This window comes from Balaenoptera ricei, chromosome 13, assembly GCF_028023285.1.
Source record: "Balaenoptera ricei isolate mBalRic1 chromosome 13, mBalRic1.hap2, whole genome shotgun sequence".
Taxonomy (NCBI): domain Eukaryota; kingdom Metazoa; phylum Chordata; class Mammalia; order Artiodactyla; family Balaenopteridae; genus Balaenoptera; species Balaenoptera ricei.
Window position 1 is genome coordinate 76,312,958 of NC_082651.1, and position 15,032 is coordinate 76,327,989.

The following is a 15,032-nucleotide window of genomic DNA, read 5'->3' on the forward strand; positions in this document are numbered from 1 at the left end:
AGTCCAAATCCAGGCACTGTGGATAGGAAAGTTCAGAATAGAGATCTTATGTTATCAGAAAGGACGATGGCTTATGACAGGTTTAGTCAACTTGATATCATTCAAGTGTATCTTCTCTTAAAGACCAGCCTAAAATACTTTCAAAATGCTTAATGCTCCTAATGATGGTCCCACCTCCCACCATAAACATTTTCACACAGGTGAATCCACTTCTCCGTCCAGTGGCTTCATTAAGTCACCGCCAATCTCTAACAAAATGGACAACTGGCTACAATTCTGCTTTTGTGAGCGATGAAAACTCCCATTCGAAATGATCAAAAAGGATAAAAATGGCACACCCAGTGGGGACATGCAGAGCAAGACAGGCTGTAAAGACACCGGAGGCCTCCAACTTGAGCCCTGTCCACAGCTGCCTGGGATATGTCAGTTTGACTCAGCACTGACTTCTCATACAGGCTTGTTATTTGTGAATGAAGATGAAAGGAACCATTCACCAGCCACCACCAAATGTTAGGTTTTCTTGTCTTAGATTTTGTCTTGAGGGAAGAGAGAACAGGACCTGATTTAAATCAGGCCCTGACTTAGCTGCTGTGATTGCTGCATACCCAAATATTCAAACTCAGCCACCATTGGAGATCAGATTTCAAATAACCAGCTAAAATAGAGCCCAGAACTCTTGAATCCCAACCCAATTTCTAGGATAGACTATTAGGCAAATTGGGCACTATTAGTCCCTGGTGCAGTATGTTTCTAAGAGTTAATTTCCTTAAATGAGATCCCTCAGAATTCTAAGGTTTTCAAGTAACTGCCAGGTAAAAAGAAGAAATACTTCTTCTGGCAGAAAATGGTCTATAATATGATGAAGTTTGACAGAAGGGAAATGATAATTACTGTATGAACAGCACAGTCAGGAGTCTTTTACCAAATAAGGTTATGATTTCTGCAATGAGTGTATTTCAACGAAAGAATATTTTCAGCCTGAAGAGCCTAGCTTCTTTTTAAAAAATGGTAGAATAGAGTAAATTCTGTTTAATACTAATGCACCTATTTATCAAGTACACAACTTTGGCATGAACATTATTTTTTTCTTTTCCATACAGCATGATGGTTTTCCGGGCACATTATAGGACTCTCAGATGTTTCTAATTACCCTGTGTGTACACCCAATAAAACAGCTGGCTCAAGATGTTATTAATACAAGAAGATCCAAAGAACTCATAAATCACCCTTCCTTTAGAAAGGGACAATGCAGTGGCAAAAAGTGACATATTATAATCTTGCTAAATAGACTTAAGTATGTTCTAGTGCACTTTCCTAATTTGCCAGGAAAAGGGCAGTGGTCTGCTTTCCTCACTGCAAAGGATTTTAATGTCAAGTTTCCCTTTTACCTCTTCTAGGGAAAATCTGATGAAAATTAGGCTGAGTTTTTGTACTAGGAAAGCTTAGAAAGTCCCCATGATCCAGAACAAATTTTTATTGAATCTGATGGGCATCTGAAGTTTGGTCTCAGAGTGAAGAAATCTCTCATTACTGCATAAAGTTCTTTCTTTTTTCCACCAAATCTTACAAAAAGCCAACACTGCAGTCATGCCAGTTTTTCAGTAATTATTGCATGAGTCTAAATTCAAGATAACGGAGTCAAGCATTGAGCCATTCCTTAAACCCATACCCTTCAACTCAACAGAAAATTGAGTTTTAATAAGTGCATCGGTGAGAGCATTACATTAAATTGGCAATAGAAGGGCATCTGGCTCATCTCATTTTCTTTGTGATATAACTTTGGGAAATAAATCACAAACAAACTTCCTCACTAACTTCATCCTTCCCCATTTGGTAGTTATTTTATTTTCCTGGACTGCATAGGCTGAAGAGGACTGTGTGGCTGCCCTCAAAATCATTTTCACATCATCTGTGATGTTAGTTCCAAGAGGTTTTTCCAACAATATACAAATTCATTATTCCTCCTCCACTTGGAAAATTTATATATACCTGAATATGACAAGCTGGTACAAATGTTCGACTTTTAGACAATAGATGCAAAACTGAGCCCAACTCGTAAGCCAATAAATGCTGCAGGTATATACTATATCACATAAACACGACCTCAGTATCTATTTTAAGTCCAGCAGCATCTTTAATTTGATTCCAACCTAGGAGTCCAGAGGTAAATGACACAAACGACAGCCAAGTGAACAGCACAAAGCGGGATCAAATGTTATAATCCTACATCACTGGGGATGCCCCATCCCTTCAAGGTGATTCCTTTTCCTCCTGACCATAGCTTTTGGTTCCAAAGCGTGCTACGTTGTTTAAATGCTCTCACCCTTGCCAGCAGGCTTGGCAACACGCAAGAGCTTCCTGGGTGAGCAAGTGAACCCCTCAAGGAGGCGGTACATGATCCGAGGCAGAGGTGGGCACAGTGCTAGTAGGTTGTCTCTGCCATGTGATGATGGTAACTGACAATACTCTGTGGGTAGTCTAACCCGCCCGGAGCAAGCCTAAATGTAAGCAAAGAGCCTTCTGTGCACTAGCGGAGTTGGTACTAGTAGAGTGCCAACATGAAGGAGTACTAGAAACATCCTCCTGTGTCTTTCTTGATGCTACTGTGCTATAGGGATCAGTAAACAAAGGAACCACCGTCTCTGTGGGACACAGGTAGCACACCCTATCCAAGAAAGGGACGTACTCTCCCCCAGTTCACAGGAGGGAGGGTTTGCTAATTAAGAGCAGGATTTGTGATTTTCAGAAGTAGAGAGAGATCTGCAAGGCGATCCAAGGAACCCACATGCACCACCAGCCTGCTCCCTCTCGTGAGCCTCAGGACAGTTCCACAGGAAGGTCAAGGCATTATCGGATTCATTTTACCAGCATGGAATCAAAGAGGTTCAATCACCAGCCCAGGGTCCTGGGACCAGTCAGTAATACACCTGAGCTAGACCACCGAGTGTCAATTGGCATGGTAATGACTAGAGGCAAAATAGGAAAAAATAAATAAATAAATAACACAGACAGAAGTGTTTGAAATGGAACTTGAGGTTGTTCCTTAAAAGACTGTCAGTATTTAGATAGATGCAGGATGGGAGCAGGAATTCCGTGTAGTGGGAAACTGTACTAAAGGTATGGAAATCTAACTGCACTTTGCCCTGAGTAGAAAGAACACTGCAGTCAGTGTTAAAAATGTAAAATCCAAACTCCAAGCACAGTGTTACAAAGGTGCCCTTTTTCATGCATCTTGCAGATACTGGAATGTGTTCTTTCCTGTGACCCCAAGCCCTATAGAGACTTCTCAGGTGATTATTCTGCTCCTGCGATTTCAGTTGCCCAAGAAATCATGAAGAAGCTGTGCTGGGTAGGTGTGTACATGCCACCCTCACATGGGCACCTGCAGAGACAGTGTACTCTGTCAACCAGAATGAGTTAAGCATCTCCCAAGTGAGGCACTACACCAGCGCTGGGGATACCAACGTGAAGCAGACAGGGCCCTGTCCCCAGTTTGGAGCTCAGTGGAAGAAACAGGCACGGCAACAAGTAAGGGAAGTGGGGCTCTGTAGCCTGAGTGGTGCTTGGCTGACTCTTGCAAAAGCAGTGGGTGATGCCCAGGCAGACTGGGTGGGGGAGCACACCCCCCAGGCAGAGGCATCGGTGTGAACAGAGGCACAGAAGGCTTGGAGCACTGGGAGACCTTGGCACCCCTAGAGGCTCAGTTTGGCAGAAGCAGAGAGAAAGGGGCACAGCCAGGGAGCCAGGCGGCAGCTGATCCTGGAGGGGCCCCGTGTGCTATGCTAAGCAGTCTGGAGTTTTCCAAAGATCATTCCACATGCTCAAGCTGACAGACTAGGAAAGAACACATGCTTTGTGACATTGTGTTGCAGACTCCAAGGAATTTTGAAAGGTCATTTATCCTAGGCTAGCCTAGCAAGACTCCTTTAAGAAGTCCCATCCACCCCCATGATACAGGCCAGACATAGCTTAAAAGCAGCAATCGATCACACATGACTTTCTCACAGAGCCAGCAGACTGCTGAACCCTCTTTTACCTAAGGTTTTTTTTTTAAACTGTTCTGACTACAGACATACTTTCTATACTACCCACTCTGATGCCCCTCACTTTCCCAGCTTCAGGAATCTTCATCTTCAATCAAATAGCACCCCATTTTCTCCCAATTTTGGCTTTCATGGTCAACCTATTGCTCTTCCTTGGTCCGACCAACCCCTGGAACTACCTTTCCATGAAGCTCCCTTCCACTCACTACCCTCTCCCTAACACACACACACACACACACACACACGCCCTCATAAACAGAACCGATTTTATTTCCCTTACTTAAAAGCTCCAGTCAAAAATCATGTCATCTGTCTTATACAAAATAATGTTGAAGAAAGAAGTGACACAGCTTTTTTGGTAATTTGTTTCTACATCTAAGACCCTATACTTTTTAAATTATAAATAACCAAGATTCCTTCTGCAATAATTCCAGGACCATTTTTCCACCCAAGGGACAAGACTTGCTTGGCTCTATCCTCTGTACATGAGGCTCTTTAACTAAAGATATTATGAAATATGATTCCCTGATACCATACACATCACTAAAACCTAACCCAAAATGACATTTGGAAGAGTATGAATAAATGCTTCTCACACCAGCCTTTGGAGAGGCTCTACAGTTTAAATAAAATAACAAACACAGTCACAGAGTTAGATTATTAAGTGTGTGATGTTCCCTCCAAGAGCTCATCACTCACTTCATTTAAGTCTCTGCTTACGCAGCATCTAACCATAGAGCCCTTCCCAACATGCCCGAAATAGTGATCCATACCTCCCACCAACACTCCCCATGATCTGCCCTCTCTCAACTTTTTATTTCTTCATGGCATCTATCACTACCTGACATTATATCATATATAATGTTTCTGACAGTATATTTTTGATAGTATACATCTGACAGTGATGTACACTCTTGTAGTTTTTAAAAATTTTGGTCGAATACATGTGATGTAAAATTTACCATCTTAATCATTTCTAGGTGTACAGTTCAGTAGTGTTAAGTATTATATATTCATATACTCTCTCGAATGTTACCTTCAAAACTGAAATTTAGTACTCATGAAATAATTCCTTATTTCCCCCCTTCCACCAACACCAGCAACTACCATTCTCTTTCTCTAAGAATCTGACTATTCTAGGTATTTCATAAGTGGAATCACGGTATTTGTCTTCTCGTGACTGGCTCATTTCACTCAACATAATGTCCTAAAGGTTCATATATTATTGATATATAGCCACATGCTTTTAATATAGCAGGAGAGCAAGGACTTTGTCTATTTTATTCATTGCTATATATTCCTAAAGCTTAAACCAATCCCTGGCACATAGTAGGTGCTCAGTAAGTATATGTTAGATGAATAACGTTCCCAACACCTGCCTTTTAAGGGTGCTTCACAACTTAAATAAAGGCAGTGCTCTACATTATGACATTTACTCAGTATCAGAAGATAATTTTATGAGGCTAAATATATTTTGGAGTAGTTGCACAAGTTCATAAGCACTCTAACTTGCCCAAATGAAAGGCAACCATTGTATTGGCTAATCTTTAAAAAACGTAAAACCTGTACAATGCATTAAGGGGAAAATATATGCACCAGTTCAAAGAGTGACATGTTGCCTTTCATCGGTTTCTGTGCTGGATAAACACCAAGGGATCCAAACAATGATAAAAAGGTGAACGACTCAGTGTCTGAACTAAGCCGCTCCCCAAAAAGTCTCAATGCTTCTCCCGACTGAGCAGTGATGTTGGTGGTTTATTTAATGCCTCACTGAGAGTGAATTTTCTTCCATCCTTACGAGGAGAACCTACATAATGAGTGTAGCATCAAGGACGCTTCCATTCCACCCCAAAACACTGTAGTACTGAGTTGGCTTTCTGACATACATGGGGAGATTCCCAGTGTAGGGCAGCAAAGGAACCTCACAATAGGTGAAAGCGGCTAGAGGTTATCATCATTACTAGGGGCTGTTCAGAGCTTATTTAGACTATTAGATCACTAGTTTCCTGCCTAAAAAACCGAGAAACCTTCCCTCTCTCTTTTTCAGAATGATAAATATCAATGTCCCCTTTTCAGAGAACTCCTTTAGTAAGTTCTGAAAGAGTAAAAGCCAAATTCCTAAGCTTGAAATTCAAGGTGCTCCACAGCCGTGCCCCAGTCTACCTTCCCAGACTTGCCATCCAGGATTACTGCCTTTCATGCTTTCACCAGCAAATGCAACTCCTCTCGATTTCCACAAACCACCTGTGCCTGCATGTCTCCATGCCCCATTCAAATGGGTAAATTCTTCCTTCCCTTATCAACTTTACCTCTCCCTTCCCATCCATCTTTATTTTGGAACGTATCATTGTGTCAAGTTGCACTGCCCCCATGAGTCTGCCATCAGACAACCTACTCCTACTATGAGCCAACGTGTTTAGCAGCTGGGGAGAGCACAAAGAACTGAACAGAAAAGTCACATGCCATCCCTTCTCTCTCAAAGTATTCTTCCTCAGCTAGAAGTGATATCGCCTCTTCTGAGGTCCTGCTATGAGCTTTCTACCTTAAATGAGGGTTATTTACATTCACTCCTCATCTCCTCCTCAAAGCATAAGCTCTTCAAGGGCAGCTTTACGATTTTCTTGTCCTGGAAAATCTAGCACAATGTTGTCTACATAATCACTTAACACATGGTCATAGGAGGCAACACAGGAAGAGAAGAGGTTTTTAGACTCTGGAATAAGAAAACCTGACTTAAAGTCACCTTTGATCAAACCACTGAAGCCTTGGTACTCACATCTATAAAATATGGATACTACCATTTACCTCTCTCAGGGCAAGCAAACACCAAATGAAATAACATGGGATCATAGTTTTTAAATTCTCAAATGCTTTTTATCAGTGTTCAATTGGTGCTGATGGAACATGAGTCCCTCATGACTCCTCAGAGAAAGCAGCACCACATAAACCAAATGTGTTAGCTTAGCAATTGTGATTGCCTTTCAATCTCTTTCTCTACAAGTAAGACATGCCAAGCAACAGTATTATTTTATTTGAAATATTCTACTTGTGGCAACAGAGAATTCCTATGTTCTTCTTACTAGAGAAACTTATAACTCTATAAGCAACAACTTAAAAGTCCCAGGAGGTCATCTTCATTATACCCCCATGAAATGCAAAAAAGCCATTAAAACTGGGGATATGTTTCCATTCTGTAAAAAGGCAAAGGCAGGAAAGTGCAAGGAGGCAAAGGTCAGAATGCCACAACAAAAGTCATATTTAGAGTTTGCTTTACAGAAAATTCCCTTTAATGTAAATATTCTGTTATATCATGTCAGTACCACATTCACAAAAATGAGTTTATCTTAGAATCTCAGAGTACTTCCCTTGGACATCATCTTCATTCATGCCTCACTTTTAGAGTCACATTAAGTAGAAGTTAAGGTTATTTCTCCCATTGAATTCCCAGGAAAAGAGAGTACATGCTTAACTGTCACAAGAAATGCACCTGCCTCTCACATATGAACAAGCCCAGACTCATAGTCACCATAGACCAGAAAGAAAAAACAGGAGCAGCACAAAAAAGGGAGGCAGGAACCTATGTCACCCCTGTGCCTACTAAACCCACCACCTACCTATTATCACCTGCATTGTGTGGATGAGTGACCTGAACCTGGAAAGGACAGTGAGCCAGGTAAGCACGACCAATGGACATGAAGAAGCCAGCATTCGAACCCAGGGCTATTTGACTCCCGGTTGCTAATTCTCTGTTATACCATCCGGTCTTCCCAGAAAACCCAACTCCCTCAGGTTCTTCCTTTACTTGTCCCTCCTACACATCACAGTCAGACCCCAGAGAGTTAAAGAGGACACAGGGAGATCTGGGCTCTAGTCCCAGCTAACTGAATTGCTGTGTAATGAAGGGAGACTCACTTAAGCCAGTGTACCTCAGTCTCCTTGGCCAAAAAAATGGTGACAATAATATCCATTCTACCTCTTTCAAAATAACTGGACATCACCATGGAAATGTTAAAAATTATTTCTGCTCTTCTGATCATCAAAATGGATTATTTAATTAAGGTGCCTTAACTATGAAATCTATATGGTTTTCCCTGTATTATTTTGACTCCTTGGGGCAGGGGTCAGCAAACGCTGGCACTAGAGTCAAATTCAGCCCACTGACTGTTTTTGTAATGCAGCCACACCCTTCCCGTACCTACCATATCTGGCTGTTGTCACGATACCACACAGGGTTGAGTGCTTGTGACGCACGCTGTATGGGCTGCAAAGTCTAAAATATTTACTATCTGGCCCCTTAAAGTTTGCCCACCTTTTAGTAGCCTTAAATATCAGAGGCCAAAGAGTAGCTGACAAGTTACAATACATTTTGAATTGTCCTCAAACTACTATTTTCCATGTAACACATCTTATTTGTCAAAAGATTTAACATATTGTAAATATAGTGAGAAAAAATCAATTAGAAAACCACTTCCTGTAAGTAATAAAATTATAATAAACCAGTAAATCCCCAGAAGATATCTTACATGCCTAAAAATGAATTTTGAAATTCTCTGTATTTCTAGAGAATCATAATCTCTAAATTCTACAAAATTACCATCTTCAGTAAAATAATTTTTAAAACTTGTCTGTCAAATTACCCTATATTTGATTTGAAGTACAGAAGAGAAATAGCTCAGGATATAAATGAAACAATTCCCATGATTTCCAATGTGAAACTATTCATTACTATGCCCTCTCCCTTTTACTATTATTTTTTAAAATTAAACTACTTTGCCAATCCTTTTGTGGCAGAGTTTTAGGGCCAGTTTTGAGATTTTTTGGTAAATAGTTGTGTTCCATTTTGTATTTTGAATAGGCTGTGTGTATCCTGTTCCTAAACATCTGCTCTAATGCCAGAGAGGAAAGTGTGCAGCATGTTTTAACAAGTAGACTTCCTCTGCTTCTCAAAGCCTTCAAATATTTAGTTTCGAAGTGAATACACTTTAAGCCAAAAAATTACCACCCACCCAATTACTTTGTCATTCCTACTGTAAAGGTTTATGAAAAATGCCAAAAGGAAGAGGAGCAGACATTATCGATGATGATGGAGGAAGAAAAGCAATGAGAGTAAGGAAGGCAATCAAGGAAAGCAAAAATGGGAATAAGCCATTTAGCCCGTAATAACCTAATTGGGGATTGCTTTTTCTCTTCCTTGTCTATAGCCCTGTAAAAAAGCCGAAAAACAATTTTGCTTATTACTGATAAAAAGTCCTAGGATTTTAGAGAGGGACTGAATTTTAGACATCACTAAATATAAGCCATTTATTTTATGGATGAGAAACACTAAGGTCCAGAAATATTAACTGTCGCACCCGGTGGATTTGCCAGTTACTGGCAGGACCAGGACCAGAATCTAGTTTCCTGATCATCAGTTTAACACACTTCCCAGTAGACTCAGCTCTCTGTCCTGCTAAAGCATAATGTGCCATTTGGCACCTAATAGTTAAATTCTTTTAAAATATATGCCTGAAGTACCCCTATCATAGCCAGGAAATTAACAATACCCCTTTAAATAGTATCTATGGGCACATGTTTTTTCCAAGTATAGACTATCAAGAACAGTGCTTTGACCTCAAAAGAAACCGGAATCACAGTAAAACCGTAGGATAATCAAAGAGCTAATAAGGACTTCAAACTGCCTCTTTGTATTTTGTCTTGATGGAAATCAGTTTGAAACAGACAGCCCCCCCCACCCCCTAGACACATGCTCTCAAGACTAAACAGCAATATTCCATAAAAAGACCAGATCTAGCCAGTGTTATTATCTGTCTGACATTTGGGTTATTCTTGTGAGTAACTCATAAAGTATCACGGGTGTCTGTGATTATTTGAGTACACATGGCAAACCATAATTGGTCAAAAAATAATAAAAGACATTTTTCCGTGACAAAAATACCATATTGCATGACAACATGGCAGTGTGACAGCATTCAGTGGTCCACAATACTTTCTCCATTTACAAAGTAGTAAAAAAGAAACAAGAATTTAAAAGTAAAAAGCCTTTTTGCAGTAACTACCATAGTTCGTATTTAAATTATGAAAGATTAAAAGGCTTTAAGTGCTGACAGTAATCCACTAGCATATCTTCCCCCAAATCCATGTCATATATCAATTTATAATTTAGCCTTTTGATACACAGCAGAAACGTGGCAAAAGATGCAAGTCTGTATCCCTTTCTACAACTGAAATACAGATTTTTGACAATTTTTAGAAACTTTTTAGAACCTGGCTGTTTATGACATAAAAGTTTAAATTTAACCACTACCATCCAAATTTTATAACGTGAGTCAAATCTAACAAAAATTCTACTTATCACTGAGCAGATAAAATCTGAAATTGATCAATGCAAGCTGTACATCAGGGTCTTAATTTAAAGCCTCTTCCCTTCTGTCCTACTAATACCTCCCCATCACCACAAGGCTGTATACATGATAAACAATTAGGGGCAATACTCTCCTTGCCATCTCTCTCAGAAACCAAATACCAAGTTAAAAATTATTCTGAAAGTAATTTAAAGGATCTCGTGAAAGCAGCATATGCGTACTCATAGACAGAAACCCATTCAAGCAGAGAGCAGTGTGAATGGAGGGGGTGTCTAAATGCTACGATCTCAAACTCTAGTCAGCAAGGACAGTTAGAACTCACCCACTCGGAAGTTCGTGGCTGTCAGGGTGTCGGCAGCGTGACCGTTCTCACTAATAAGAGTGGTGGTGTTCCCCTTCTCACAGCTGTTCTGACAGCTGCCCTTGGTGCAGGTCACTTTACAGATGCTCGGAGTAAAGACCACCTTGATGCGGCCAGTGTGGTTACTCACTAGGAGTGGAGGCAGGGAGAAAAAGAACAACAAACACATCAGCTTAGTATCCATGAACTTGCCTTGGAAGTTTAAAAAAAAAAAAAAAAAAGGAAAAAGAGAAAGGAAAGGAGGGAGAGGGGGAAAGAGAGAGCCCACAACCCGACAGGTTAAGGAAAGAGGGAAGCCTTTAGTGCTCGCTGCTCTGTATCCAGTGGTGTCTCTGAAACAGGAGTAGGAAGCTTAGCAAACAGAACTCTGGGATGCACTCCAAAACCACATTTGAAGTCGAGTCACTGGAGTGGGATTACTAACCACAATGCTGCACTTTATTCACGGGCAGACAAAGAGCAGTACGGAGGGCACGACAGATGAAAGAGCCAGCCCTGACAGGCAGATGTAATGCACAGAGGTTGGCCGTGCACCTAGTGGTGAATAAACTCTTGTGTCCTCGACTTGCATACTTTCCCTGTTCCTCCACTTATTAAGTCACTATTTGCAGCCCGACCCCTGGAAATGTTTTAGGCATGCAGCATGTCTGAAAACATCTGTCTCAAATCTCCTGGCACTCCCAGCTGAAGTGATCAAATCCTGTGACGCAGCTGCAGGAGCCCAGTGCTTTTTCACAACTCCGGGCACTCCTTCTCCATATAAATTTATGCAACCTAAATTTTGTTTTACTGTGAACAGGGTCCATCTAAGAAAAAGGAGGCCAAGTCCCTGGGCTAAAGGATTGCCTCGGTTAAAATGCCACCCTGGAGTTCTCACTGCGGCTCCTCACAAGCCACCTAAAGGAGGTATTTCTTTCATTCATACAGCCCTCTTTTAAAAACCAGATGCTATCACCTGTTACACAGCAGAGGCGGCACAATATCACATAATGGACACTCATCTTCAAGTCAGATTCTGGGTGGTAATCCTGGCTCAACCATGCTATGACTCTGGACCTGTCATTTCACCTTTTCTCCAAAACATGAGAGAATCAGAAATGATGTTTTCCAGCCAGTTTTAAATTTCAATGTTTATCAGGGGTCAGCAAGCAATGCCCCTAGGATCAAATCTGGCCCACTGCCTGCTTTTGTAAATAAAGTTTTATTGGAACACAGCCACTCGTGCATTTACATACTGTCTACGGCTGCTTTTGTGCAATAACAACAGAGTTGCACAGAGAAGGGATGGCCTTATCCAGGATTGCCACTTGCAGCCAGGCCCCAATATAAACTCGGGCAAAGCACAATACAGAAACCCTATTTTGACATCCACATTTGTGAAATGCCCCCAGCCAGGTCCTTCCGCTTCCCAGGAGCCTAAGCAGAGAGCAAAAATGGTAGCAGCAGCTCAAGAGAGCGGAAGAGACATGATTCATCTTTGAAGCCTTAAGGCTGATTGGAAGCAGTGCCCTTCCTGTGGTCACTGTGTTACTGCAGTGGGCAAAGGAAAGCCTGCCTTTGGGTCAGCCTATCTTCTACCATCCCCTGCCCAACAGAAGAGATTCTCCCCCTTTATATTGCTTTGGTTTGACCAGCATTGTGTTTTCAGAAAATCATCCAAGAAGCCTCTGAAGGCTCACAACAAAATAAAATGTGGTCAAATCTGAGCTTGGAAACAAAAACCTTAACCAAAGGAGCCGTTAGAATTTCAAGGTTGGAATGGGACATCAAAGGTTTTCTGACAACTTTTATTTGAACACCTCTAGTGACAGGGAGCTCATTACCCGCTAAGATGGCACTTTCTAGTTATGGGCAGTTCCTAACAAGTGCTATTCTTAAGCTGAAGTTATGTCCTCACAGTCAGCTGCACCCATTAATCCTAATTCACCTCCCCACTGTCTCACAATCGAATGCCTCTTCCACCTGACAGCCCTTCAACTCCTCACAGACATTACCACAGAAGCCAAGAAAGCTGAAGTTACAAGGGACCTGAAGAGATCCACTTGGGTTGGCCCTCTCACTTAAAAGAAAATGATTCTTCTGGAGCAGAAATACCCTCAGTTCTTTTCAAATGGTTTTCCAAGACTGTTTCTCATTCACCCGTGGTTCTAATGCAGGAGATCAAGACACATAGTCTGGGGTGGGAAGATATCCTAGTGGCCAACCAGGTCTTCCAGCCCCTTGCAAGATGGCATCCAGAAATTTTTTCCACAAACAGCCAAATAGTAAATATTTTAGAGCCGTAGGCCTAAAGGACTCTGTTGCAACTATTCAACTCTGCTGCGGTAGCAGGAAAGCAGACTGTCAACAACAGTATGTCAATGAATGAGTGTGGCTATGTCCCAATAAAACTTTATTTAAAGACACACAGTTTTCAAACCAGTGCTTTAAATGTTTTCAGGACATTTAAAATTTCTCTAGGACTATACCTCATAAATTTTAAAAACTACAATGGAATGCTGATTCTACAACAGACAAAACTCACCTAGTTTGATTTTTTTTTTTTTTACAGTAGAAGAAAAAAAAAAAATCAGCTTACTCTAAGTTGTCAGACCAAGCTTACAAATATCTTGAGAATACTGTGTGTGTGTAAGTGTGTGAAGCCCAAGACAAAAAAGAGACAACATCGTCCCACTTCAAAAGAATATAAACTTCTATTTTTTTTCTGGCCCTTGGAACAACAATGAAGTTGGAAATGGTGTGCCAACTATTTTGTCTTCTCTGGCATTAACTCTCAGTACCAGCAGCTGCCATGCAGATGCTCATACCATCACCTAAATTATGCTCACTTCAGCGAACTGAGACATCCAAAGAAAGCAAGCCCTTAATCATTATGCCCATGTTACCTCCCAGCTATAGTAGTCACTTTATAGGCCCTTGAGATTCTCTGAGCTTATTGTTTTTAAAAAACTTAGTATGTTTCTTTGCCCAAAAAAATTCTTTTTGGTCTGGAATCATCTGTATTTTGAAGAGGCAGAGACAGTTTCATATGACTTAATTCTGATTTTTATAATGTTCACATCTTCTTGGAAGCAGAAAATAAATTTCATTTCATATTTCCCCCCTCGTGTTTTATAAGCATTCTGCTATAAAGTAATCTAATTCTAAAAGAGACCCTTATATTCTCAGATGATCCTCTTGTGTCTACAGGAAGCATTTATAATACTTCTCCATTATTATTAGTTAAGTTTTCCACAATCTCAAAATCAGCATTGAAAAACTTAACTGTTTGACACTAGATTGCCATCCATAGCTCTGAGAGGATCTCCGTAAACATTAAATGCATTAGATAATATTCTCTCCTGTGTTCACTCCTTTAAAATCATTTCCACTACTTTAAAATCATTTCCACATTATCTAGGGTATTGTGTAAAGAGTTTTAAAGTACACAAAACTAACATACAGTGCTCTGAGTTTCAAATTCCTCAGTGTGACAAGCTGAAGACAATACTACTCATCTCTCAAGAGTTCAGTGGGACTTCAGTGACAGTGGCCTTTCCTACACAGGCCATTTGCTGTTTAAGAGGCATCTTCCTCAAATGCCTTGAATAAATTAATACCTAAGGACCCCTAGTGCCTTCTGTAAAGTAGGTAACCCAATAAATGTGGAACAAAGTGACTCAAAGGATGACTGTACAACCCCACAGAGATCGGGGCCCACAGGATGCTGGAGGCCACTCTGGTCCAAGAGCCTTGCTTCACCAGAGATGAGAGTGAAGCCCACGGGTCAAATCAGTGGAAGAAGATCATCCCTAGCTGCACCCATTGGCTGATTAAGAATTACAAATCTGAGAAGCCAAAGTCAGACGAGTCAGGAGTTAACAGGGCAACTGTTGGCACAGTTTTCTTGCTTGGTCCCTCTGACAAAAACATGTGAGTTACCCTGTAGGTAAATCAGCCCCAGAAATGTTAACCAGGCACTTTCAAACTTTGGGTTTTAGAGTCTTTGGCTAGAAACAGATTGCCTGGAGCCACACAGCACCTCCACTGGGCCTCCTAGTCAGTCAGTCAAGACACTCAAAAGTCAACATCCCGTCTGCAGCTTCTGCCAGACCCTGTGTGCATTCATACCTCCAAGAAGAGGTGCTGGCACGTGGGTTAAAACAAACCACAGACATTCAGACTGAATGGCAAATGGAATGGAAGTGGAGCCGATACCCTCCCCAATATAAAAAGCTTTCATTTCTGCTTCCCAATCATTAACGACAGAGCAAAATTCAAAAATGT

General features: G+C 41.0%; 1 protein-coding gene across 8 annotated transcripts in view; it reads right to left on the reverse strand.

Annotated features, from left to right (window-relative positions):
- The window catches only part of LTBP1 (latent transforming growth factor beta binding protein 1), a 427,484-nt gene that overhangs the window by 241,354 nt on the left and 171,098 nt on the right, over nt 1–15,032 (reverse strand). For 5 of the 8 annotated variants that reach the window (XM_059943615.1, XM_059943620.1, XM_059943616.1 and 2 more), the window contains exon 5: nt 10,728–10,895. The exons of 1 other annotated variant lie outside the window; for it this stretch is intronic. In XM_059943615.1, coding sequence (XP_059799598.1) covers nt 10,728–10,895 — 168 coding nt within the window. Of the gene's footprint in view, nt 1–10,727; nt 11,064–15,032 lie in introns of those variants that run through there. 2 more of the 8 variants (XM_059943621.1, XM_059943622.1) reach the window with 2 other exon arrangements.